The 25,159-nt window shown below is 48.4% G+C and overlaps 1 protein-coding gene across 2 annotated transcripts in view; it reads right to left on the bottom strand.

Annotated features, from left to right (window-relative positions):
* LOC309523201 (serine/threonine-protein kinase PLK2-like) overlaps positions 1–25,159 on the bottom strand; it is a 49,457-nt gene that overhangs the window by 10,671 nt on the left and 13,627 nt on the right. Inside the window, exons 1-3 of one of the 2 annotated variants that reach the window (XM_082206979.1) lie at positions 16,200–16,353; positions 13,080–13,187; positions 334–450 (exon numbers count right to left, since the gene is read on the bottom strand). In XM_082206979.1, coding sequence (XP_082063105.1) covers positions 334–450; positions 13,080–13,187; positions 16,200–16,313 — 339 coding nt within the window. In that variant the 5' untranslated portion in view covers positions 16,314–16,353. Of the gene's footprint in view, positions 1–333; positions 451–13,079; positions 13,188–16,199; positions 16,354–25,159 lie in introns of those variants that run through there. The other variant, XM_082206980.1, reaches the window with a different exon arrangement.

Below are 25,159 nucleotides of genomic sequence, written 5' to 3'. Positions count from 1 at the left end.
AACTGAGTAGTTATTTATCTCCCTGACATCTGGTGGGAGGGCGCCACCACCAAGAAGGCCCTCAGAGCTGGACCTCAGAGGAAGGGGTGGTGTTGTGGAGAAGCTCCAATGGCCAACTTCAGCAGACTGGGCATTTGTCAGAAGCACAGGAGTAAACTGAGTCACTTTTCCCCAGGGATTCTTGAACTCCAATTCCTGCATTGCAACCCTGCAATTCTATGGACAACTTTCTGTATTCCATTGCAGGCGGAAGGAAGGAAGGAAACCCTTTGAGGGCCCAGCCTGTCGGCTCCCTCTCTGCTCTGGCTCTCCCTTTCTCTCTCTTGTTCTCACCTTCCGACTGCAGTACTCCAGGACCATGTAGATGTTCTCCTGGTCAGCAAAATGCCGGTGGAAGCCGACAATATTCCTGTGCTTGAGCTGGCTGTGCAGCTCGATCTCGCGCTCGACCTGCAGGGGGTGGGGGGAGAAAGCCACGAGGTTCCAGCTGAAGCACCAGCAGAGACACCCACCCACCCACCTTGCGCCAGCAGAGAGGAGAGGAGCCATGGGTGCAGGTGCTGGAGTCAGCGAGAAACTCAGCAATATCTACAGTATATATATTTACGACGTCCAAGGTCAAAGGAGAGCAAAGCGAATGGAGAATCTGCAATGAGAAAGGAAGGCGCCGGCCTCTGCCTCTGCTAGAGACCGTTGCCCTTTGCCCCCCCCCCCATTTTGGCAGTCTCCCCACTTTCCAGAACCTTAGACTGGAAGCTCTTTGGGGCAGGATCCCTTTGGCTGCATGGCGCCTGGCGGCCTCTTAGCTCACATCCTATGCGACTGGGTGCTTTTTGCAATATTCCCTGCCCCCAGGAGCTTCTGATCCCAGGATGGCAAGGGTGTAGTGTGGGGACTGGGGGTCGTGGCCCTGGGCACACAGTTTTGAGGGGTGCAAAACAGGTGCTGGCTCCCAAGGGAATCCCTGTCCTTCCCTGCCTGCCAAAGTGTCCGGAGCCCAGCCTGGGCCAGCCCCCACGTCCCCGGGCCCCTTGCCGAAGGGCCACCTGGCCAGCACTCTCTCTTGGATGGTGAGGACAGAGGGAGGCAGACAAGGGGCAGCCTCGGACCCCCCTATGCAGAGATGTTTTGACTTTTCAAGTCTGGCTTTAGGCCAGGGGGAGCTCAGAGCTGTGGGGGCCCCTAATTTTGGAGGGGCCTTGAAACATGCCTTTAAATATCACATGGATTTCAGTGTTGACTATGGAAAGGGGGCTGACTTGTCTAGAAGGGACAAAAATATTGTCAAGTTGGAGTCTCCCAGAGTGAAAGGAGCAGAAGACAAAGTAAAGTACAGGTATAAACATGAAGACCTGTGGAGGGGACATGGAAAAGACCTAAGAGTCCATGGAACTGGCAGAAATGACTGGCAGAATCTGAGATCAGGGAGAAGAGGTGGTGGAAGAAGACTGGAAGAAATTTAAAGACTACTTGCAGAAATACTGTAAAATTAATGAATGTTAAAGGGATGTTGGATTAAAATAAGTGGTATTGGTAAAAAGATTAACAAGAATATGTAAATACGGATTGACAATGGTTGAAAATATATAGTTATAATAGGTTAAGTTATTGAGTAAAGATAAATGATAGAGGGTGAGGATTTGCTGAATTAACCATGTGAACTGGAATACAAAAAAGGGGGTGTGAGGAGGTAAGGAAACAAGTAAACAAAATATAAGACATGAAAATATTGATTTCTTTTTAAAATTTTTTACTTTTTATGTATTTTGTCTTTGTATCTTTGTATCTCTTTTTCTTTTATTATTGTTATTCTTTTTATTTCTTATTTTTAATTTTGTAACCTTTTATTGTCTGTAAAATTTCAATAAATATCTTTTTTTTTTAAATGGAAAGGAATTGCTGAAACAATTAATAGAAGTGGAATACAAAAAGGGAGGTGTGAGGAGGTCGTTGAAATAAGTGAATGAAAGATAAGATATTGAAATTGTTTGATGTTTTAAATGGTTTTTGTTCTGTTTTGTTAGTTTAATGTGTTAGTGTTATGTAGTGTTTTTGTATTGTATTGTATTGTTCTTTTTTATGTAGTGTTTAAATTGTTGGAAAAGTAATAAATATTATTTTCAAATATAAAAAAAGGAAAATACCTAAGAGCCTCGGATATAAGGTCACCAGGTTGATGGACTAGATGGATGGGACAGAAAGGACTGACAAAACCCGAGACCAGGAGAAGAGAAGAGTGGGAGAAGCAACAAGAGGAACAGCCATTTTAGATCTGGTCCTAACCAATGTTGATGACCTGCTTAGTGGGGTAGAAGTGGAAGGATCATTAGGCGCGAGTGATCATGTTCTTCTGAAGTTTACTATACAGCGGAAAGGAGCAGCCAAGCATACTAGGACTCAATTTCTTGACTTTAAGAAAGCCGACTTCATAAAACTTAGGGAAGTGCTGGGTGAGATCCCATGGACAGTAATACTAAAAGGAAAGGGAGTTCATGATGGCTGGGAGTTAGAATCATAGAATCATAGAATCCTAGAGTTGGAAGAGACCACAAGGGCCATCGAGTCCAACCCCCTGCCAAGCAGGAAACACCATCAGAGCACTCCTGACATATGGTTGTCAAGCCTCTGCTTAAAGACCTCCAAAGTAGGAGACTCCACCACACTCCTTGGCAGCAAATTCCACTGTCAAACAGCTCTTACTGTCAGGAAGTTCTTCCGAATGTTTAGGTGGAATCTTCTTTCTTGTAGTTTGGATCCATTGCTCCGTGTCCGCTTCTCTGGAGCAGCAGAAAACAACCTTTCTCCCTCCTCTATGTGACATCCTTTTATATATTTGAACATGGCTATCATATCACCCCTTAACCTCCTCTTCTCCAGGCTAAACATGCCCAGCTCCCTTAGCCGTTCCTCATAAGGCATCGTTTCCAGGCCTTTGACCATTTTGGTTGCCCTCCTCTGGACACGTTCCAGTTTGTCAGTGTCCTTCTTGAATTGTGGTGCCCAGAACTGGACACAGTACTCCAGGTGTGGTCTGACCAGAGCAGAATACAGTGGCACTATTACTTCCCTTGATCTAGATGCTATACTCCTATTGATGCAGCCCAGAATTGCATTGGCTTTTTTAGCTGCCGCGTCACACTGTTGGCTCATGTCAAGTTTGTGGTCAACCAAGACTCCTAGATCCTTTTTACATGTACTGCTCTCAAGCCAGGTGTCACCCATCTTGTATTTGTGCCTCTCATTTGTTTTGCCCAAGTGCAATACTTTACATTTCTCCCTGTTAAAATTCATCTTGTTTGTTTTTGCCCAGTTCTCTAATCTGTCAAGGTCGTTTTGAAGTGTGATCCTGTCCTCTGGGGTGTTAGCCACCCCTCCCAGTTTGGTGTCATCTGCAAATTTGATCAGGATGCCCTTGAGTCCATCATCCAAGTCGTTGATAAAGATGTTGAATAAGACCGGGCCCAAGACAGAACCCTGTGGCACCCCACTAGTCACTCTTCTCCAGGATGAAGAGGAACCATTGATGAGCACCCTTTGGGTTCGGTCAGCCAGCCAGTTACAAATCCACTGAGTGGTAGCAGAGTCAAGACCGCATTTTAGCAGCTTCTTTACAAGAATATCATGGGGCACCTTGTCAAATGCCTTGCTGAAATCAAGGTAGGCTACATCCACTGCGTTCCCTTCATCTACCAGGCTTGTAATTCTGTCAAAAAACGAGATCAGGTTAGTCTGACATGACTTATTTTTCAGAAATCCATGCTGACTATTGGTGATCACAGCATTCCTTTCTAGGTGCTCACAGACTGTTTGCTTAATGATCTGTTCCAGAATCTTCCTTGCTATTGATGTCAGACTGACTGGGCGGTAATTATTTGGGTCCTCTCTATTCCCCTTTTTGAAAATAGGGACAACATTTGCCCTCCTCCAGTCTACCGGGACTTCGCCTGTTCTCCAGGAATTCTCAAAGATGACTGCCAGTGGTTCTGAGATCACATCTGCCAGTTCTTTTAATACTCTTGGATGCAGTTCATCTGGCCCTGGAGACTTGAATACATCTAATCTAGCCAAATATTCTTGTACTATCTCCTTAGTTATTCTGGGCTGTGTTTCCTTTGCTGAATCATTTGCTCCAAATTCTTCAGGTCGGGCATTGTTTTCTTTATCGGAGAAGACTGAGGCAAAGAAGGCATTGAGGAGTTCAGCCCTTTCTGTGTCCCCTGTTTGCATTTCACCATCTTCTCCTCTGAGTGACCCCACTGTTTCTTTGCTCTTCCTTTTGCTACGAACATACCCATAAAAGCCTTTTTTGTTGCTTTTAACCTCTCTAGCCAGCCTGAGTTCATTCTGTGCTTTAGCTTTTCTGACTTTGTGTCTGCACGTGCTGGCTATCTGTTTGAATTCCTCTTTGGTGGTTTCCCCCCTTTTCCATTTTTTGTACACATCCTTTTTTAATCTTAACTCAGTTAAAAGTTCTTTAGATAGCCACCCTGGTTTCTTTAGGCACCTTCCATGTTTTCGTCTCATTGGTATTGCCTGACGTTGTGCTGTTACTATCTCCCTCTTAACAAACTCCCAGCCATCATGAACTCCCTTTCCTTTTAGTATTGCTGTCCATGGCATCTCACCCAGCACTTCCCTAAGTTTTATGAAGTCGGCTTTCTTAAAGTCAAGAAATTGAGTCCTAGTATGCTTGGCTGCTCCTTTCCGCTGTATAGTAAACTTCAGAAGAGCATGATCACTCGCGCCTAATGATCCTTCCACATCTACCCCACTAACCAGGTCATCAACATTGGTTAGGACCAGATCTAAAATGGCTGTTCCTCTTGTTGCTTCTCCCACTTTCTGGACAATGAAGTTGTCTGCAAGGCCAGTGAGGAATCTGTTTGACCTTATGCTCTTGGCTGAGTTTGACGTCCAACAAATATCCGGGTAATTGAAGTCCCCCATTACTACTATCTCCCTTCCTTTTGCATGCTTGGCCATCTGTTCCAGGAAGGCATCATCTATGTCCTCCGTTTGGCTTGGGGATCTATAGTAAACTCCCACAATGAGGTCTCTGTTATTCTTCTCTCCCTTAATTTTGACCCAAATGCTCTCACTTTGGCTTTGAGGTTCTAAATCTTGGATCTCTTCACAGGTATACACATCCCTGACATATAACGCCACTCCTCCTCCTTTCTTGTCTGGTCTGTTTCTCTGAAATAGATTGTATCCCCCCATTATTACATTCCAATCGTGGAACTTATCCCACCAGGTTTCAGTGATGCCTATTATGTCATATTTAGTTTGCTGTACCAAGAGCTCAAGCTCATCTTGTTTATTTCCCATGCTTTGCGCATTAGTGTACAGACATTGAAGTCCATTAATCATTCCCCCATGTCTCTTATTTAAGGATTTTTTCCTCCCTCCACTAGGTCCGCGTGCTGTTTGTTCCATTTGGTCTATGACATTTGGATGATCATCTTCATTAATTGATAGACTCCTACCTTCAGGAGCACTGTCTCCCTCCCCCACATTAGTCAGTTTAAAGCCCTCCTGATGAGGTTTCTGAGATTTTTGGCAAAAACATTTCTCCCAACCGTTGTGAGGTGCAGCCCATCACTTGCCAGAAGTCCATCTTCAAGAAACTGCAGTCCGTGATCTAAGAATCCAAACCGTTCCTGTTTACACCATTTGCGAAGCCAGCTGTTCACTTCCACTATTTTCCCCTCTCTCCCTGGGCCACGTCGTTCAACTGGGAGGACAGACGAGATGACAATTTGTGCATTTAGTTGCTTCAATTTCCTGCCGAGAGCCTCGTAGTCTCTTTTGATCTTCTGGAGGCTATTGCTTTGCTGCTCGTCTTCATATACCTGATCGACTGTAATGAGGGAGAGATCCTCAAATGGAGTCTGCTCTTCGTCTTCCATGCTAGGGGAGAGGACCTCAAAGCGATTGTGTATTTCTAAACAATCAGAGCGAACCCTGGGCCTCCTACTTCTTTGAGTCACGTTTCTCCATATATCTGGCTCCTGTGTTGGTGAACTAGACTCCTTCTCAGGGGAGTCCCCTGTCTCCTCTCTGGTGGAGACGGTGTGCTCTGTTGCTTCCAAGAAGAGCTCCAGCTCTCTAATTCTTTGGAGCGTAGCTACACGTTCCTCCAGTTGCTGGACTTTGTCTTTTAAAAGGGCAATCAACATGCAATTGCTGCAGGTAAAGCTGCCTGCAACCTTTGGCAAGATGGCAAACATTGCGCAGGAATCGCAGGCGACTGCAGCTGTTCCCTCCCCTTCCATCTTGAGATCGTGTCGTTGGGGGTGGCTACAGAGTTTGTTAAGAGGGAGATAGTAAAAGCACAACGTCAGGCAATACCAATGAGACGGAAACATGGAAGGTGCCTAAAGAAGCCAGGGTGGCTATCTAAAGAACTTTTAACTGAGTTAAGATTAAAAAAGGATGTGTACAAAAAATGGAAAAGGGGGGAAACCACCAAAGAGGAATTCAAACAAATAGCCAGCACGTGTAGACACAAAGTCAGAAAAGCTAAAGCACAGAATGAACTCAGGCTTGCTAGAGAGGTTAAAAGCAACAAAAAAGGCTTTTATGGGTATGTTCGTAGCAAAAGGAAGAGCAAAGAAACAGTGGGGTCACTCAGAGGAGAAGATGGTGAAATGCAAACAGGGGACACAGAAAGGGCTGAACTCCTCAATGCCTTCTTTGCCTCAGTCTTCTCCAATAAAGAAAACAATGCCCGACCTGAAGAATTTGGAGCAAATGATTCAGCAAAGGAAACACAGCCCAGAATAACTAAGGAGATAGTACAAGAATACTTGGCTAGTTTAGATGTATTCAAGTCTCCAGGACCGGAGGAACTGCATCCAAGAGTATTAAAAGAACTGGCAGATGTGATCTCAGAACCACTGGCAGTCATCTTTGAGAATTCCTGGAGAACAGGCGAAGTCCCGGCAGACTGGAGGAGGGCAAATGTTGTCCCTATTTTCAAAAAGGGGAATAGAGAGGACCCAAATAATTACCGCCCAGTCAGTCTGACATCAATACCAGGGAAGATTCTGGAGCAGATCATAAAGAGTTTGTGAGCACCTAGAAAGGAATGCTGTGATCACCAATAATCAGCATGGATTTCTGAAAAATAAGTCATGTCAGACTAACCTGATCTCGTTTTTTGACAGAATTACAAGCCTGGTAGATGAAGGGAACGCAGTGGATGTAGCCTACCTTGATTTCAGCAAGGCATTTGACAAGGTGCCCCATGATATTCTTGTAAAGAAGCTGCTAAAATGCGGTCTTGACTCTGCTACCACTCAGTGGATTTGTAACTGGCTGGCTGACCGAACCCAAAGGGTGCTCATCAATGGTTCCTCTTCATCCTGGAGAAGAGTGACTAGTGGGGTGCCACAGGGTTCTGTCTTGGGCCCGGTCTTATTCAACATCTTTATCAACGACTTGGATGATGGACTCAAGGGCATCCTGATCAAATTTGCAGATGACACCAAACTGGGAGGGGTGGCTAACACCCCAGAGGACAGGATAACACTTCAAAACGACCTTGACAGATTAGAGAACTGGGCAAAAACAAACAAGATGAATTTTAACAGGGAGAAATGTAAAGTATTGCACTTGGGCAAAAAAAGAGAGAGGCACAAATACAAGATGGGTGACACCTGGCTTGAGAGCAGTACATGTGAAAAGGATCTAGGAGTCTTGGTTGACCACAAACTTGACATGAGCCAACAGTGTGACGCGGCAGCTAAAAAAGCCAATGCAATTCTGGGCTGCATCAATAGGAGTATAGCATCTAGATCAAGGGAAGTAATAGTGCCACTGTATTCTGCTCTGGTCAGACCTCACCTGGAGTACTGTGTCCAGTTCTGGGCACCACAATTCAAGAAGGACACTGACAAACTGGAACGTGTCCAGAGGACATAGGCGCCGACTCCATGGGGCTTGAGGGGGCCCGAGCCCCCTCAAAAATTCGTTTTGGGGGGCTCCGCCCCCCCAATAATCTCGGGCGCCCCTCCAGCAGCTCGATAACGGGCGGCGGGGGGCGCCGGGCCGGGGGCGGGGGGCGGCCGGCCTGTCTCCTTGGCAACCCCATTGAGCAGCGCCGGCTCCCCCGGGAGGGCCATCCCCCCGCGCCGCCGATCGCCAACACCGCCGACGCTGTGGCTGCCCGAGCCCGAGCCGGAGCCCGAGCCGGAGCCCGAGCCAAAGCCAAAGCCCGAGCCCGAGCCAAAGCCCGAGCCCGAGCTCAAGCCCGTCAGTCAGTCAGTCAGTCAGGAAGGAGAAATGGGGAGGGAGACGAGGGAGGAAAATTGCGCGCAGGGTGAAGAAAGGAGAAGGGCGAACGAGACGAGCTTCCAACCCAAAAAAGGGCTGGAAGACTGGGAGGATGAAGGATCGGGAAAGAAAGCGACGCCTTCCCCGCCCGCGACGTCGCCCACTTGTCATTGGCAGCGCAGCGGGCGCCCAGAGGGGCTGGGCACCGGCGCAGGGCCGCTCCGCAGCCGCGGAGGACAGCTGCGCGGCTAGCAAGGTGCGCCGCGTAGAGCGCGGCCCTTGTGTGGCCCGGTGGCCACGCAAGCTCGGGCGGGGACCCCCATGCGAATCTAAGACGGGAGAAGAGGGCAGAGCAAAGGGGGTCCCTTCCCCAACCTCCGGCTCTGAGACTTCCCTGCGCCCCAGAAAAGCGAAAGGATTTTCTCTCTCTCTTTTTTTTTTAAATATTTTATTAGGTTTTCAAATACAAAGTTAGAAACATACACTGAAGAAAAAAGTAAAAGAACAAGAAAAAGAAAAAAAGAAAAAGAAGAAAAGAAAACCAACCATTCAACACATTTTTTATATAACTAACTGGACTTCCTCGTATCTCCCTTACCCTGCATTCTTTATAATAAAGATATCAGCAAATTATTACCTTGTTTCGTACCTTATTTTGTACTTTTCAAATACTATACCTCTAAATTTAACATACTTTTCATCAGTTACTTATATCTTAAATTAAACATAGTATTACCTTAGATTTTGACCTTTTCTTACTTAAAATATAATTTCCTGTTTCCCAAATCTAATTGCTGAAGCTATAGTTTCCGAATCGTCTAAATTTTTAACATTCATACAACTTATATTGTTTTTGTAAATAGTCCTTAATTTTTTTCCAGTCCTCTTCTGTTGTTTCTTCTCCCAAATCTCGGATTCTGCCAGTCATTTCAGCCAGTTCCATGGAGTCCATCAATTGCATCTGCCACTCTTCCAGTGTGGGCAAATCTTGTGTCTTCCAATATTTTGCAATAAGTATTCTTGCTGCTGTAGTTGCATACATAAAGAAAGTTCTATCCTTCTTTAACCCTTTCTGGCCAACAATGCCCAAGAGGAAGGCCTCTGGTTTCTTGGGAAAGGTATACTTAAATACATTTTTTAACTCATTATAGATCATTTCCCAGAAGGCCTTCACTTTTGGACAAGTCCACCGGAGGTGAAAGAGAATGTCCCTTCAGCCTCCTTACATTTCCAACATTTATTATCAGACAGGTGATATAGTTTTGCAAGCTTGACTGGGGTCATGTACCACTTATAAATCATTTTCATAATATTTTCCTTCAAGGCATTACATGCAGTGAATTTCATTCTGGTGGTCCATAACCTTTCCCAGTCCTCAAACATGATGTTATACCCAATATCCTGAGCCCATTTTATCATGGCTGATTTGACTGTCTCATCCTGAGTGATTTTCTCTTCAACCTGCCCTCCATCCTCTTGCGGAAAACTCTTTGCCTGCCCTGCCCGTATCTCGTTTTTGCTTTTTAATTCCACACACGCACCCTTCGGACTTCGTGGCAATCGGGCGCGCGGGTGCGTTTCCTAAGAGAGTGAGGACCCCCGCCTCCTCCCCACCTGCTCCCTCGCCAGCCAGCCAGCCAGCCGCGCGCCCTAGCCGGAGAGCCCCGGCCGTCCCCGTCGCGCAATCGGCTGGATCTCCCTTCAGCAGGCCGGGCTCACAACTCGGCCCAGGGACCCCCCAGCAGCGGATCTCCGGCCCAGCTGAAGAATCCGGCAACAAGCCCCCTCCTCCCCAATCGCTCCGCCGAAATACGCTCCAAAACCCCCCAGATAGGCCGCCGGCCGCCAAGTCTCGTGGCGCCCTGAGTGAGGGTCTCTCCCCAACACCGCCACCTCGAACTGCGTTCTCCCGGCTACCCGAGCGAAGCAGCGGCAGGACCCCAGTATGGGCCCCCCCAATATTTTTTATAAGTCGGCGCCCCTGCCAGAGGAGGGCAACCAAAATGGTCAAAGGCCTGGAAACGATGCCTTATGAGGAATGGCTAAGGGAGCTGGGCATGTTTAGCCTGGAGAAGAGGAGGTTAAGGGGTGATATGATAGCCATGTTCAAATATATAAAAGGATGTCACATAGAGGAGGGAGAAAGGTTGTTTTTTGCTGCTCCAGAGAAGCGGACACGGAGCAATGGATCCAAACTACAAGAAAGAAGATTCCACCTAAACATTAGGAAGAACTTCCTGACAGTAAGAGCTGTTCGACAGTGGAATTTGCTGCCAAGGAGTGTGGTGGAGTCTCCTACTTTGGAGGTCTTTAAGCAGAGGCTTCACAACCATATGTCAGGAGTGCTCTGATGGTGTTTCCTGCTTGGCAGGGGGTTGGACTCGATGGCCCTTGTGGTCTCTTCCAACTCTATGATTCTATGAGAGATGATGGATGAAGATTGAAAGAAAGTTTTAAAAATTTATTTAGAAAAGTATCGTAAAATTAATGAGTATTAGAAAAATGTTGGAATGAAATTATGTGGCCTTAGCAGAAATGTTAAAAAGAATTATGTAAGAATATGTTATGGTTAAAAGAATTCGGTATAAGTAAGATTTAAGTTTTAAGTTTTAGGGTTTTTTATGGTAAGATAAGGTTAAAATAGATTAAGGTAATTTAATGACAGAATATTGCGAAAGATGGAAAGGATTTGCTGAGATAATTAACAACTAGAATACAAAAAAGGGAGGTGTGAGGAGGTCGATGAAATAAGTTAATGAAAGTTAAGGATTTGGGAATATTGGATTTGTTTTTAAATTTGTTGTATATTTTTGTTTTTTGATTGTGTTGTATTGTGTGTTTTGTTTTTTTCTTTTTGATTTTGGTTTCTATTGATTTGTATTGCTTAATTGTTACTTTTATCTACTGTTGTCTTTCTTTTTCTCTTTTTCTTGTTTTTTCCTTCTTTTTTTCTTTGTAATTTTAAAATTTTCAATAAATATCATCTTTTTAAAAAAAGACAAAGGGCAGCCTTGGCATGGCCTGGTGCAGCACTCCTCTCTGCGGGCATTGGGGGGATTTGCCCGCCATGGGCCACGTCAGCTGGCTGGACTCCCCCCTGCGCAGGTGGGCAGTGCCCCGGACACCAGCAATGCACGCTAAGCCACTGGCTGGGTAAAATGTTATGAGGAAGTGGAAGCAGGGAGCCGCGCTGAGATCAGGAGGGGCAGGGTCATGGCAGGGTCACACATCCATCACAGATCAGATCCCCCAGATGCATTTGCTTCACAGATGATAATAATAATAATAATAATAATTTTATTACTTATACCCCACCCATCTGGCTAGGTTTTCTCAGATTTGAGAAAAGCCCTACAGCAGGCGGATCAGGCCCATCGCAGCTAGCATCCTGCCCTCACAGGAGCCAACCAGACACCCCAAAGGGAAACTCACTAGCAGGACCTGAGAGCAGCAGCCTTCTCCCACTCCAGTGTTCTAAGATAGGCTGGCTTGTCCATGGAGGCTCCATTGAGGAATCATAAGAAACTAAAAAGAGCTCAACTGCTGGATCAGACTCAAAGGGGGCCCATCGATTCCAGTCTTCTCTTCTCATAGTGACCAAATACCCCTAAGAACCAAGCAATCGAGATAGAGTGCCTCTGGACCTGGAGGTTCCATCAGAATGTAAGAAGAGCCGGCTGGATCAGGTCAATGGCCCCTTTTGCCCAGCATCCTGTCCTCAGAGTGGCCAACCATTATGAGAAACCTACAAACAGGATCCGAGCCCAAGAGCAACTCTCCCCTCCAGCAGTTTCCAACAACTGGGATTCGGAAGCCTCTGACTGTCAGAACAGAGCATAGCCATTGTGGCTGGTAGCCATCCAAAGCCACCGCCTCCTCCTTGAATTTGTCCAGTCCTCATTTTAAAGCCATCCAAGCTGGTGGCCGTCAGTGTCTCCTGTGGGAGGGAGTTCCACAGTTCCAACTCTGTGCTGCCTTCTTTAATCTACTGGAATTTCAGCTTTGCCCATGAATTCGTGTCAGGAGAGGAAGAAAAGCTTCCTTTTGCCCAGTTTCTTCTACTTTGCATGATTTTAAGCCTTGTTTAAATGCTCAAGTGCAGAGGAACGCCACCCTTTGGGGTCAGGAAAAGAAAAGTGTGTGTCCCCCAATATTGAGAAAGGAAAGGAAGGGCCTTCCTTAAAGCATTTTTATCCTAAAGGTAAAGGTAAAGGGACCCCTGACCATTAGGTCCAGTCATGACCGACTCTGGGGTTGCGGTGCTCATCTTGCTTTATTGGCCAAGGGAGCCGGCGTACAGCTTCCGGGTCATGTGGCCAGCATGACTAAGCCGCTTCTGGCGAACCAGAGCAGCGCATAGAAACGCCATTTACCTTCCCGCCAGAGCGGTACCTATTTATCTACTTGCACGTTGACGTGCTTTCGAACTGCTAGGTTGGCAGGAGCAGGGACCGAGCAACGGGAGCTCACCCCTTCGCAGGGATTTGAACCGCTGACCTTCTGATCAGCAAGTCCTAGGCCACAGCGTCACCCGCATCCCATTTTTATCCTACTCTCCAGCTAAAAAAAAGATGCCTGCAATCAAGAAGACATAGCATGAAAGGAAAAATGGTGGGGAGGGAGGAGGGCAAATGAAGGAACCCGTTCTTAGCAGCAAATTTAAAAAAGGGAGGTGGGGTGCTTAATGGCATTGGAGTGGGTAGAAGGGTCTTCCTACCACAGGGGCACCCAGCTAAAGATGGCACCAACTACAATAATCATTTGCAGGGGCTCCCCCACCCCATGATCATATCTGGGCTCACCTTCCCTCGGTTGTCCAGCCTGGAGACCCGGGACTGAGGCACGACCTTCACGGCATAGACCTTGTTGGTGGAGGTGTCTGTGAACTTGTAGCATCTCCCAAAGGCGCCCTGAGGGGAAAGAGAGGAAGAGGGTGGCGGGTGGGGGTCAGCCAGGAACCGGAGCAGGTGTGGAACTCCATTTGTTGCAGGGAGCGTGGGTGGGCCTAAAACACACACACAGGCTTGATTAGTTGCAAATCCAGTATTGCAGGGGGTTGGACTAGATGACCCTTGGGATCCCTCCTAACTCTACAATTCTATGATTCATTTTCTGGCTCCAAAGCCAGGTTTATGCTGCTGCTTCCCTCTGGTCACAGGCTTGTCCTGCTGCCTCAGATGGATGGCCTCTGAGGTCCCAAAATTCTGAGGCCATCAATTCAGACCCATAATTTGAGGTCCACCTCCGAGGGGCTTCTGGTGGTTCCTTCCCTGCAAGAAGTGAGGTTACAGGGAACCAGGCTGAAGGCCTTTTTGGTGGTGGTGCCCGTCCTGTAGAATGCCCTCCTGTCACGATGTCAAGGAAATAAAGAACTGTCTGACTTTTGGAAGACATTTGAAGGTTTAGGGAAGTTTTTAATGTTTGAAGAAGAGTGACTAGTGGGGTGCCACAGGGTTCTGTCTTGGGCCCGGTCTTATTCAACATCTTTATCAACGACTTGGATGATGGACTCAAGGGCATCCTGATCAAATTTGCAGATGACACCAAACTGGGAGGGGTGGCTAACACCCCAGAGGACAGGATCACACTTCAAAATGACCTTGACAGATTAGAGAACTGGGCCAAAACAAACAAGATGAATTTTAACAGGGAGAAATGTAAAGTATTGCACTTGGGCAAAAAAAATGAGAGGCACAAATACAAGATGGGTGACACCTGGCTTGAGAGCAGTACATGTGAAAAGGATCTAGGAGTCTTGGTTGACCACAAACTTGACATGAGCCAACAGTGTGACGCGGCAGCTAAAAAAGCCAATGCAATTCTGGGCTGCATCAATAGGAGTATAGCATCTAGATCAAGGGAAGTAATAGTGCCACTGTATTCTGCTCTGGTCAGACCACACCTGGAGTACTGTGTCCAGTTCTGGGCACCACAATTCAAGAAGGACACTGACAAACTGGAACGTGTCCAGAGGAGGGCAACCAAAATGGTCAAAGGCCTGGAAACGATGCCTTATGAGGAACGGCTAAGGGAGCTGGGCATGTTTAGCCTGGAGAAGAGGAGGTTAAGGGGTGATATGATAGCCATGTTCAAATATATAAAAGGATGTCACATAGAGGAGGGAGAAAGGTTGTTTTCTGCTGCTCCGGAGAAGCGGACACGGAGCAATGGATCCAAACTACAAGAAAGAAGATTCCACCTAAACATTAGGAAGAACTTCCTGACAGTAAGAGCTGTTTGACAGTGGAATTTGCTGCCAAGGAGTGTGGTGGAGTCTCCTACTTTGGAGGTCTTTAAGCAGAGGAGTGCTCTGATGGTGTTTCCTGCTTGGCAGGGGTTTGGACTCGATGGCCCTTGTGGTCTCTTCCAACTCTATGATTCTATGATGTTTTATCGTGTTTTTAATATTCTGTTGGGAGCCTCTGCTTAAAAACCTTACAGGAAGGAGAGCCCTTCACCTTCTTCCGAGGTCGTCCTGTCTAACAAACTCAGATAAAACCAGTTCGCTCCATCTTCCATGAGGCAGATCTCTCCTCTCAGCCTCCTCTTCTTCAGGCTAAACATCCACCTCCCGTGGAACAAGCGCGCCAGAGGCATGGCCGCAGCAGAGCTGCTCGGCCTGCAGAAGGAGACCCGGGTTCAAGCCCCGCTGGCGTCTCCGGGTAAGGATTCGCCCCGATCAAGGGCATCTTCTGCTCAAAAACCAAAGCAGACTGCTTCTCCCGCTCCCCATTGGCTGGCGCCTCGAGTGGGCGGGGCATGCCCGACCCCATCCGGGAGAAAGCGGAGCAGACCCAGAGTGAGAAAGAGGCGGGTGGGAAATCCCCCGATCCGGATGTCTCTGGGCTCAAGCTGGGAAAAGGGCTCAGACGCGCAGGACTCCTGAGTCCTGGGGGCGTGGGTGGCTGTTGTGACTTGTTGGGGGCAGAGCGGCAGTCCCGGCTCCCCAAATGCAAAACATCGACCCACTCCGGATTAAGCACGTGTAGCCACTGCACTTCTCATCATGTATTTGAAGGATTCTGTGAGACTCCGAAGCTTGCCGGCTGCTTGGGGAGAAACACCGATCTGATCCTGACAGCAGAATTGCCTTGCTGTGGATTTGGAGGGGCATAGTTGCCTTTTGCGCCTTTGACCCCCGTCCCGCAGTTTCCCAAATAGCCCGTCCCGGGCTCGGAGCTCCGGAAAAACCGAGAGCGCCGCCTCGTCGCGGCTCTACCCAGAACTCCGGGCGCTGCAAAGACAAACGCGCAATGTCTCATATGTTGCAAAAGGGGCAAACTCCGTTAGAAAAAAATGGTTCCTGAACTCCTTCGGCGTGGGGAGATCAGTGGAAGAAGGAAGACGCAGGAACCCAAAATGTGAACATAAGACAACGCACAGTTTAAGAAAAACTAGGTTTTGCAGATTTAGATGCGTGAATTGAAAATGCGCGCGCGCGCACGTGTGTGTGAGAAGTGTGAAATGGACCCCATGTTTCGTTCCAGGGGCTTCAGAGGAAAGAAAACAGGTAAGATCAGATCAGACGCCTGGGTCCTGTGCTCAAACCTGAGAGGAAAAGGAGGCGCCTGATTCTCCACCAAGAGTTCTTCCTGCGTGACCTTGGTTCACCTCTTCACCTGGTGACTCAGTTTCCCCCAACGGGGAGCCGTCATTCTTGCAAATCCCCCTCAAAGAGAGCAAACTTCCTTGCTGCCGCCACCCCACACCGCTTTGAAAGTGGGGGTCTCTGTCTGCGCCTGTTCCAACAGGCCCATTTCCACCCGACGCATCCCTGTGTACGAGCTAAGAGGGCAGAAAATCCCGCAAACGTCATCTAAAAATGCCAAAAAATTAGAGTTGCAATTCTTAACCGAGGTTGCAAAATCCCTAAGCCAAGCGAAAAGGAAAGGAAATTGCAAAATAACCACAGAATTATTTACCTTCCCCAAAAGCTGCCCTCTCTTGTAAAGCGTCCCCGTGCTCGGATCCTCTATGAAGTATTTGAGGCTCTCGCCTTCTGCCCTCCTCCAGGCGGGGTGCTCCATCCGCCCCATCGGGTGCCCCCCACCCCCCTCCCACCCTCTTTCTTGCAAACTCCTCCGGCTGCTCCTTAGAGTCTCTGGCCAGGAGGGAGCCGATGCCAGGTCCTCTTATAAGGCGGGGATGGGGGTGGAGAGTAAGGGGGGCCGGCCAGGGGGGGCTCTGCTGCCCAGGCAGCCTCCTCTGCTCATTGGAGGGCCGGGGATCCGCGATCCGGAGCAGAAGCGGCGCAGCACCCGGACGAGACGCCGGCCGGGAGGAAGGCGGAGAAATGCCGAAGCGCAAACTGGAGCGAAAGGAATCGGTTTCAAGAGCTGCGCTTGGTTCTTCGGCCGACTTCCAGCATCCGGATTAGGTCCAAGGGGTGTGGGCGCACCTGCTCCAGCACCCTGAAAGTCCACGGACAGGCGAGGTCCAGGTAGGTGCCCCCCACCCGTGGGCAGTGGAACCCCAAAGTCTCCCAGGCGAAGTCCCAGCCAGATGGCGGTTCCGCCAGGTCGGAGTTGAAGGGTTTGTCTGCCCAGAGGTGGGCGGGGGTTTCGCCTTCTGGGCTGGGTGGGACTTCTCCCCCCATAAACTGTCGGGGGTCGGGTGGGGTGCTGATGGACCCACATGGTGCCTGTGGCTGATGCGGCACCTGCGCCCCCTCCTGGACAGAGGTATTAGTCATTCCTTCGTTAACCTTTTATTGATTGGAGGCCGTCAGAGAGATGCTTCTGCGATAAAGAATTCTACAACAGTGTTTCCCAACCGGAAACACTGGGTTAACCCACAAGATTTGCAAGATGAAAGACTCAGGAGAACCATTTTATGCAATTGGGTGGGACTTTTAAAATCGTACCAGTGGCGTAGCGTGGGTTGTCAGCACCCGGGGCAAGGCAAGTAATTTGTGCCCCCTAACCCGTGGATTTGCGCCCCCTAACCCATGGATTTGCGCCCCCTAACCCTAACCCCCAGATGTTGCGCCCGGTGCAGCCGGCCCCCCCTGCACCCCCCACGCTACGCCACTGAATCGTACGTTTCAAACAAGGACCTGCACGGCTCCCAAAACAGAAATACCGTCCTCCTAAATTACGTGTTCGTTTACTATCCTTTTGTAGAACAGTGTTTCCCAACCTTTTTTGGGCAAAGGCACACTTGTTTGATGAAAAAAATCTCGAGGCACACCACCATTACAGCCCCGTGACGTCAGCGCGCAGCGTTGCGCCGGGAGGGACGCACGAAAGTGTAAGTTTCAAGTTTTTTCCCTCCCCTCCTGTGTAAAGGGGAATGCACTCTGCTAAGTAAAGGCACTAGCCACAGCAGCGTCAACGTCACAGCACCCACCGGCACCCAAGAGAGAAGGGGTCTCAGCAGCCCATTTGCCAGGAAGAGGAGCAAGAACGGGAGGAGGAAGAGGAAGAGAGTCCCTCCCCCCAAAAAACATTCTCCTTTTGATCTTCCTTATTTGCAATTCCTCATTGCAAAACAGCGGTTGATGTACAGCTGATTTTTTTGTTATTACAGTCCCCACCCCCTCACCTAGAAAAACACCACCTGTCAATTTTATTATTATTATTATTATTATTATTATTATTATTATTATTATTATTATTATTCCCCGCCACTCTGGGAGGCTGAAGCCCTTTAAGGCTTCCTTCTGTCCACTCTCTGTGAATTACCTGCCCGGAGCGGGTTTCGGGGGGGGGGGCGCTGCTGCCGGTGTCCTCCCCGTCGAGTCTCGCCTTGCCCGGCGCGTGGCGGCCGCCCTTTCCCACACTCTGCCGGCTGCGCTGCCAAGCCCCGCGGCTCGGCCTGTCAGCGTTACCGGGCTCGGCGGGCGGTAATTCCCGAAGAAAGCCGGCGGCGCTTGAAGAGCTGGCATGCCCCCATTTGCATGTCTGTTTTCCGCAGCCCTTGGAGAGGATTAAGTTCCCTCCTTCCTGCCGGGGAACCTCCAAGCTTTGGGGGTGGGGGGGGAGGAGGCAGCAAAGCGAGGCAGGAAGGAGAGCGCGGCTTGGCTGGGTGAGCTTTGGCAGGGGCAGGGAATGAGAGCTGCGAGGCGGGCGCTGCGGACGGAAGCGCTGCCCACCGAGCTTGCAGGCAGCCAGGCAGGCAGACGGCGAGAGCCCCGCGCTGGGCGGCCTCTCCTCGCCGCCGCCGCCCCGCCTCTCGCCGCCCGACTCCCTCCCATGGAGGTAGGCTGGTGTGCCGTGGGAGGGAGGCGGGTGAGTCGGGCGGCGAGCACACGCGGGGCGGCGAGCGAGCTCCCTCCCACATCCCATCGCCGCTCGCTTCGGCCGGCCTACTGGGCTGTCGCAGGCGGAAGGCCTGCGCATGCGCGAGGTTTTCACGCCTTCCTCCAGTAGGCCGGCCGAAGCGAGCGGCGATGGGATGTGGGAGGGAGCTTGCTCACTGCCGCCCCGCCTCTCGCCGCCCGCCTCCCGCCTCCCGCCCACGGAACACAAGGCAACGTTCCGCGGCACCGCGGAACACCGGTTGGGAAACACTGGGCTAGAGGACCCTCAGGTGCCGCTTCCAACTGGATGGGTCTATGGTTCTATGAATACAGCGGTACCTTGGGTTACAGACACTTCAAGTTACAGACACTTCAGGTTACAGACTTTGCTAACCCAGAAATAGTACCTCGGGTTAAGAACTTTGGTTCAGGCTGAGAACAGAAATTGCACGACGGTGGCAGCAGGAGGCCCCATTAGCTAAAGAGGTACCTTTGGTTAAGAAGAGTTTCAGATTAAGAACGGAACTCCAGAACGAATTAAGTTCTTAACCCGAGGTCCCACACTAACCACAGAGGCCAGGTGGTTAGTGTGCGAGTGGCGTGGAAGCCCTGCTTGGCATGCAGAAGGTGCTGCCAGCAGGCTCTGCGGAGCCAAAGTCTGACTTGCATCAGGCACCTGCCTTGGGTGTCTCCTTGAGGACTCATCTTGATTTGTTTGTGAGGATGTTGCACTGAGTAATTGTTATCCCACACTTCCCAGGAGATCTTTCCTTCATTTCCCTTTCCCTGTGACAGTTAGGATGCATCCCCCTGCCCGGAAGTGGGTCTTGCACAAGAGTGCCAACCCCCCTGTTAAGTGTGTGATTAGAAAAGCCCTCCTCCTCAAATCCAATGACCATGAAGGGAGGCTGGTATAGCCTGTGTGCCTCTAGAGGGCGCCCCAGCACCAGAGATGGGAGACAGTGGAAAGGGACCCACCCTCTCTGTTGTTGCTGCGACACTTGCAGGCTGTGTACACACCATACATTCCCTCTCCACCCCCCCCCCAACCAAAAATGCTGGGAACTGTAGTTTGCCCCTTCACAGAGCTACAGCTCCCAGCACCCTCAGCAAACCTCAGTTCCCAGCATTCACTCAGGAGGGGTTGACTGAGCTTTAAAGGTATCCCTGTGTGTCTGGGGCAACCTAGTTAGATGGCAGGACACAAAATATATTTTATTATCATTATGTGATAGGAATTTTATAGTCTTAGATATACAGTGGTGCCTCACAAGATGAAATTAATTCATTCCGCGAGTTTTTTCGTCTAGCGAATTTTTCGTCTTGCAAAGCACGGTGTCGGAAAAGTTTTGGAAAAGCTTCAAAAATCACCAAAAACCTCAAAAAAGGCTACCACACCGCATTCTATGAGTTGCTCCTCGAAGTCAAGTCGCAACTGTATTAACGGTGTTAAGAAAAAGGAAACAAACTTGCAAAAAAGCGCAAGATGTTTTCGTCTTGCGAAGCAAGCCCATAGGGAAATTCGTCTTGCGAAGCAGCTCAAAAACTGCAAAACCCTTTCGTCTAGCGAGTTTTTCGTCTTGCGAGGCATTCGTCTTGCGGGGCACCACTGTATGGTAATGTTCATAAGTGTACCAACCAAGCACATGCATAGATCAGCACAGGAAGGCCAACCTGGAACCATTTTGATTCCTAAACTGAGCAAATGTTTTCTCTGCAAGGTCAAACTGGAAAAGCCTCCCCATTGTCTTTTCCTTCACAAATCCTGTCTTAAGGGTATGTCTGTGTTTGAATAGGGTGTGAGCCTGTGACATGGCCCAGGAACTAAGTATTTATCACTACAAAAGACTGGCCAGGCTCCCCAGGAAATCCAATCAAGTAACCTGCCAGACAGTAGATAAACAACAACAGGAGAAAAACAATATTAAAATTTCGATTTTGGACTGCCTTTTCTGTGATGTAGGTGTGATGTATCTGAGGGGTGGTCTTAGGTTACACCCCTTCTGTGATGTATGTATGATGTTTCTGGGGGTGGTCTTGATCTACAGGGTGGCAATTTCAAAAGTCTTTATAAGGCTTGCACACCATTTTTCTGGGTCCCTCCTCTCTCCTGCAAGTGAGGGGAGCACCCTGTTGCAACAGATCAATAAAGGCCAAGCCTACAGGCTGCTGTTTTGCTCCAAGTTATCCTGGTTGGTGTCTTTGTTTTTGTCCAAGGGAGCCCTCAGATTTTTCCAATAACAGTTACCACCATCACCAAGTGCAGTCACCTAGAGCGTGGTGCTGACAATGCCAAGGTTTCAGTTCCGATCTCCCTACTGCCTAAATCCCTGCACTGCAGGGGCTGGACTGGATGATCCTCAGGGTCCCTTCCGACTCTACAATTTGATGCTTCTATTATCACCATCCCCAGACAACCAGATTCCATCTGATTTGCCTGTAGAAAGTTTATGGGGAGGTGAAAGGGAGATCTCAATTTATTGCACCTTCTTTCTGATTTGTCTGTGGGGAAGTTACACAGGACTGAGTTGAGCCAGTTTCTCTTGCTGTTTCCAGGGCATTTCCCCAAAACTCTGTAAAAAGCTCAACCTGGGGGGTGGGGGAGGCAGGGAAATGTGGTTGCAGCAGGAAGGAAAAACTTCTTTTTAATTGCACATTCTGAATGAGGAGGTATGTTGTTGCGATCCCACCTGAAAAATACTGACAGTCTGGAAAAAGTGGTCCCAAATTGTTATTGTGCATTTGGCAGGCTGGGGGGGGGTTGGGGGGCTGTTGATCTTTTCAACAACATCCTGGCCCATCCAGGTCTGGAAAGTGAGCCTTATGAGGAACCACTGAGGGAACAGGGGATGCTTAGCTTGGAAAGGAGAAATGGGAGCCACCTTCAAATATCTGAAGGGCTGTCCTGTGGAAGATGCAGCAAGCTGGTTTTCTGCTGCTCTGGAAGAAAAGATGTGAGCCAACAGATTTAAATGCTGCTAGCAGCCATTTGCCAGAGGAACGGACTCCCTCGGAAGGTGGGGGACTCTTCTTCCTTGGGTGGCCGTCTGTCAGCGATTCTTGAGCTGGGAGTCCTCCAACACAGGAGCCAGATATATGGAGAAACGTGACTCAAAGAAGTAGGAGGCCCAGGGTTCACTCTGATTGTTTAGAAATACACAATCGCTTTGAGGTCCTCTCCCCTAGCATGGAAGACGAAGAGCAGACTCCATTTGAGGATCTCTCCCTCATTACAGTCGATCAGGTATATGACAGCTCACAGAAGAACCCCGACCAAACCTAAGAGGAGGCGTGTAGTGGTGATAGGGGATTCCCTACAGAGGGGAACAGAAGCAGTGATCTGTGGGCCTGACAAGATGTCTCGGGAAGTGTGCTGTCTCCCCGGGGCTAAGATCAAAGATGTAACAGAACGACTGCAAGGAATCATAAAACCCACTGACAAATACCCCTTCCTCTTGGTTCACGTGGGAACCAATGACACTGCAAGCAATAGCCTCCAGAAGATCAAAAGAGACTACGAGGCTCTGGGCAGGAAATTGAAGCAATTAAATGCACAAATTGTCATCTCATCTGTCCTCCCAGTTGAACGACGTGGCCCAGGGAGAGAGGGAAAAATAGTGGAAGTGAACAGCTGGCTTCGCAAATGGTGTAAACAGGAACAGTTTGGATTCTTAGATCACGGACTGCAGTTTCTTGAAGATGGACTTCTGGCAAGCGATGGGCTGCACCTCACAACAGTTGGGAGGAATGTTTTTGCCAAAAATCTCAGAAACCTCATCAGGAGGGCTTTAAACTGACTAATGTGGGGGAGGGAGACAGTGCTCCTGAAGGTAGGAGTCTATCAATTGATGAAGATGATCATCCAAATGTCATAGACCAAATGGAGCAAACAGCAAGCAGACCTAGTGATGGGAGGAAAAAATCCTTAAATAAGAGACACGGGGGAATGATTAATGGACTTCAATGTCTGTACACTAATGCGCAAAGCATGGGAAATAAACAAGATGAGCTTGAGCTCTTGGTACAGCAAACTAAATATGACATAATAGGCATCACTGAAACCTGGTGGGATAAGTTCCACGATTGGAATGTAATAATGGGGGGATACAATCTATTTCAGAGAAACAGACCAGACAAGAAAGGAGGAGGAGTGGCGTTATATGTCAGGGATGTGTATACCTGTGAAGAGATCCAAGATTTAGAACCTCAAAGCCAAAGTGAGAGCATTTGGGTCAAAATTAAGGGAGAGAAGAATAACAGAGACCTCATTGTGGAAGTTTACTATAGATCCCCAAGCCAAACGGAGGACATAGATGATGCCTTCCTGGAACAGATGGCCAAGCATGCAAAAGGAAGGGAGATAGTAGTAATGGGGGACTTCAATTACCCGGATATTTGTTGGAAGTCAAACTCAGCCAAGAGCATAAGGTCAAACAGATTCCTCACTGGCCTTGCAGACAACTTCATTGTCCAGAAAGTGGGAGAAGCAACAAGAGGAACAGCCATTTTAGATCTGGTCCTAACCAATGTTGATGACCTGGTTAGTGGGGCAGAAGTGGAAGGATAATTAGGTGCGAGTGATCATGCTCTTCTGAAGTTTACTATACAGCGGAAAGGAGCAGCCAAGCATACTAGGACTCAATTTCTTGACTTTAAGAAAGCCGACTTCATAAAACTTAGGGAAGTGCTGGGTGAGATCCCATGGACAGTAATACTAAAAGGAAAGGGAGTTCATGATGGCTGGGAGTTTGTTAAGAGGGAGATACTAAAAGCACAATGTCAGGCAATACCAATGAGACGGAAACATGGAAGGTGCCTAAAGAAGCCAGGGTGGCTATCTAAAGAACTTTTAACTGAGTTAAGATTAAAAAAGGATGTGTACAAAAAATGGAAAAGGGGGGAAACCACCAAAGAGGAATTCAAACAAATAGCCAGCACATGTAGACACAAAGTCAGAAAAGCTAAAGCACAGAATGAACTCAGGCTTGCTAGAGAGGTTAAAAGCAAAAAAAGAGGCTTTTATGGGTATGTTCGTAGCAAAAGGAAGAGCAAAGAAACAGTGGGGTCACTCAGAGGAGAAGATGGTGAAATGCAAACAGGGGACACAGAAAGAGCTGAACTCCTCAATGCCTTCTTTGCCTCAGTCTTCTCCGATAAAGAAAACAATGCCCGACCTGAAGAATTTGGAGCAAATGATTCAGCAAAGGAAACACAGCCCAGAATAACTAAGGAGATAGTACAAGAATACTTGGCCAGTTTAGATGTATTCAAGTCTCCAGGGCCAGATGAACTGCATCCAAGAGTATTAAAAGAACTGGCAGATGTGATCTCAGAACCACCGGCAGTCATCTTTGAGAATTCCTGGAGAACAGGCGAATTTCCGGCAGACTTGTCCCTATTTTCAAAAAGGGGAAAAGAGAGGACCCAAATAATTACCGCCCAGTCAGTCTGATATCAATACCAGGGAAGATTCTGGAGCAGATCATTAAGCAAACAGTCTGTGAGCACCTAGAAAGGAATGCTGTGATCACCAATAGTCAGCATGGATTTCTGAAAAATAAGTCATGTCAGACTAACCTGATCTCGTTTTTTGACAGAATTACAAGCCTGGTAGATGAAGGGAACGCAGTGGATGTAGCCTACCTTGATTTCAGCAAGGCATTTGACAAGGTGCCCCATGATATTCTTGTAAAGAAGCTGGTAAAATGCGGTCTTGACTATGCTACCATTCAGTGGATTTGTAACTGGCTGACTGACCGAACCCAAAGGGTGCTCATCAATGGTTCCTCTTCATCCTGGAGAAGAGTGACTAGTGGGGTGCCACAGGGTTCTGTCTTGGGCCCGGTCTTATTCAACATCTTTATCAACGACTTGGATGATGGACTCAAGGGCATCCTGATCAAATTTGCAGATGACACCAAACTGGGAGGGGTGGCTAACACCCCAGAGGACAGGATCACACTTCAAAACGACCTTGACAGATTAGAGAACTGGGAAAAAACAAACAAGATGAATTTTAACAGGGAGAAATGTAAAGTATTGCACTTGGGCAAAAAAAATGAGAGGCACAAATACAAGATGGGTGACACCTGGCTTGAGAGCAGTACATGTGAAAAGGATCTAGGAGTCTTGGTTGACCACAAACTTGACATGAGCCAACAGTGTGACGCGGCAGCTAAAAAAGCCAATGCAATTCTGGGCTGCATCAATAGGAGTATAGCATCTAGATCAAGGGAAGTAATAGTGCCACTGTATTCTGCTCTGGTCAGACCTCACCTGGAGTACTGTGTCCAGTTCTGGGCACCACAATTCAAGAAGGACACTGACAAACTGGAACGTGTCCAGAGGAGGGCAACCAAAATGGTCAAAGGCCTGGAAACGATGCCTTATGAGGAACGGCTAAGGGAGCTGGGCATGTTTAGCCTGGAGAAGAGGAGGTTAAGGGGTGATATGATAGCCATGTTCAAATATATAAAAGGATGTCACATAGAGGAGGGAGAAAGGTTGTTTTCTGCTGCTCCAGAGAAGCGGACACGGAGCAATGGATCCAAACTACAAGAAAGAAGATTCCACCTAAACATTCGGAAGAACTTCCTGACAGTAAGAGCTGTTTGACAGTGGAATTTGCTGCCAAGGAGTGTG

Source organism: Podarcis vaucheri, assembly GCF_965113315.1.
Source record: "Podarcis vaucheri genome assembly, chromosome: 18".
Taxonomy (NCBI): Eukaryota; Metazoa; Chordata; class Lepidosauria; order Squamata; family Lacertidae; genus Podarcis; species Podarcis vaucheri.
This window is presented reverse-complemented; position numbering and strand designations above follow the sequence as displayed.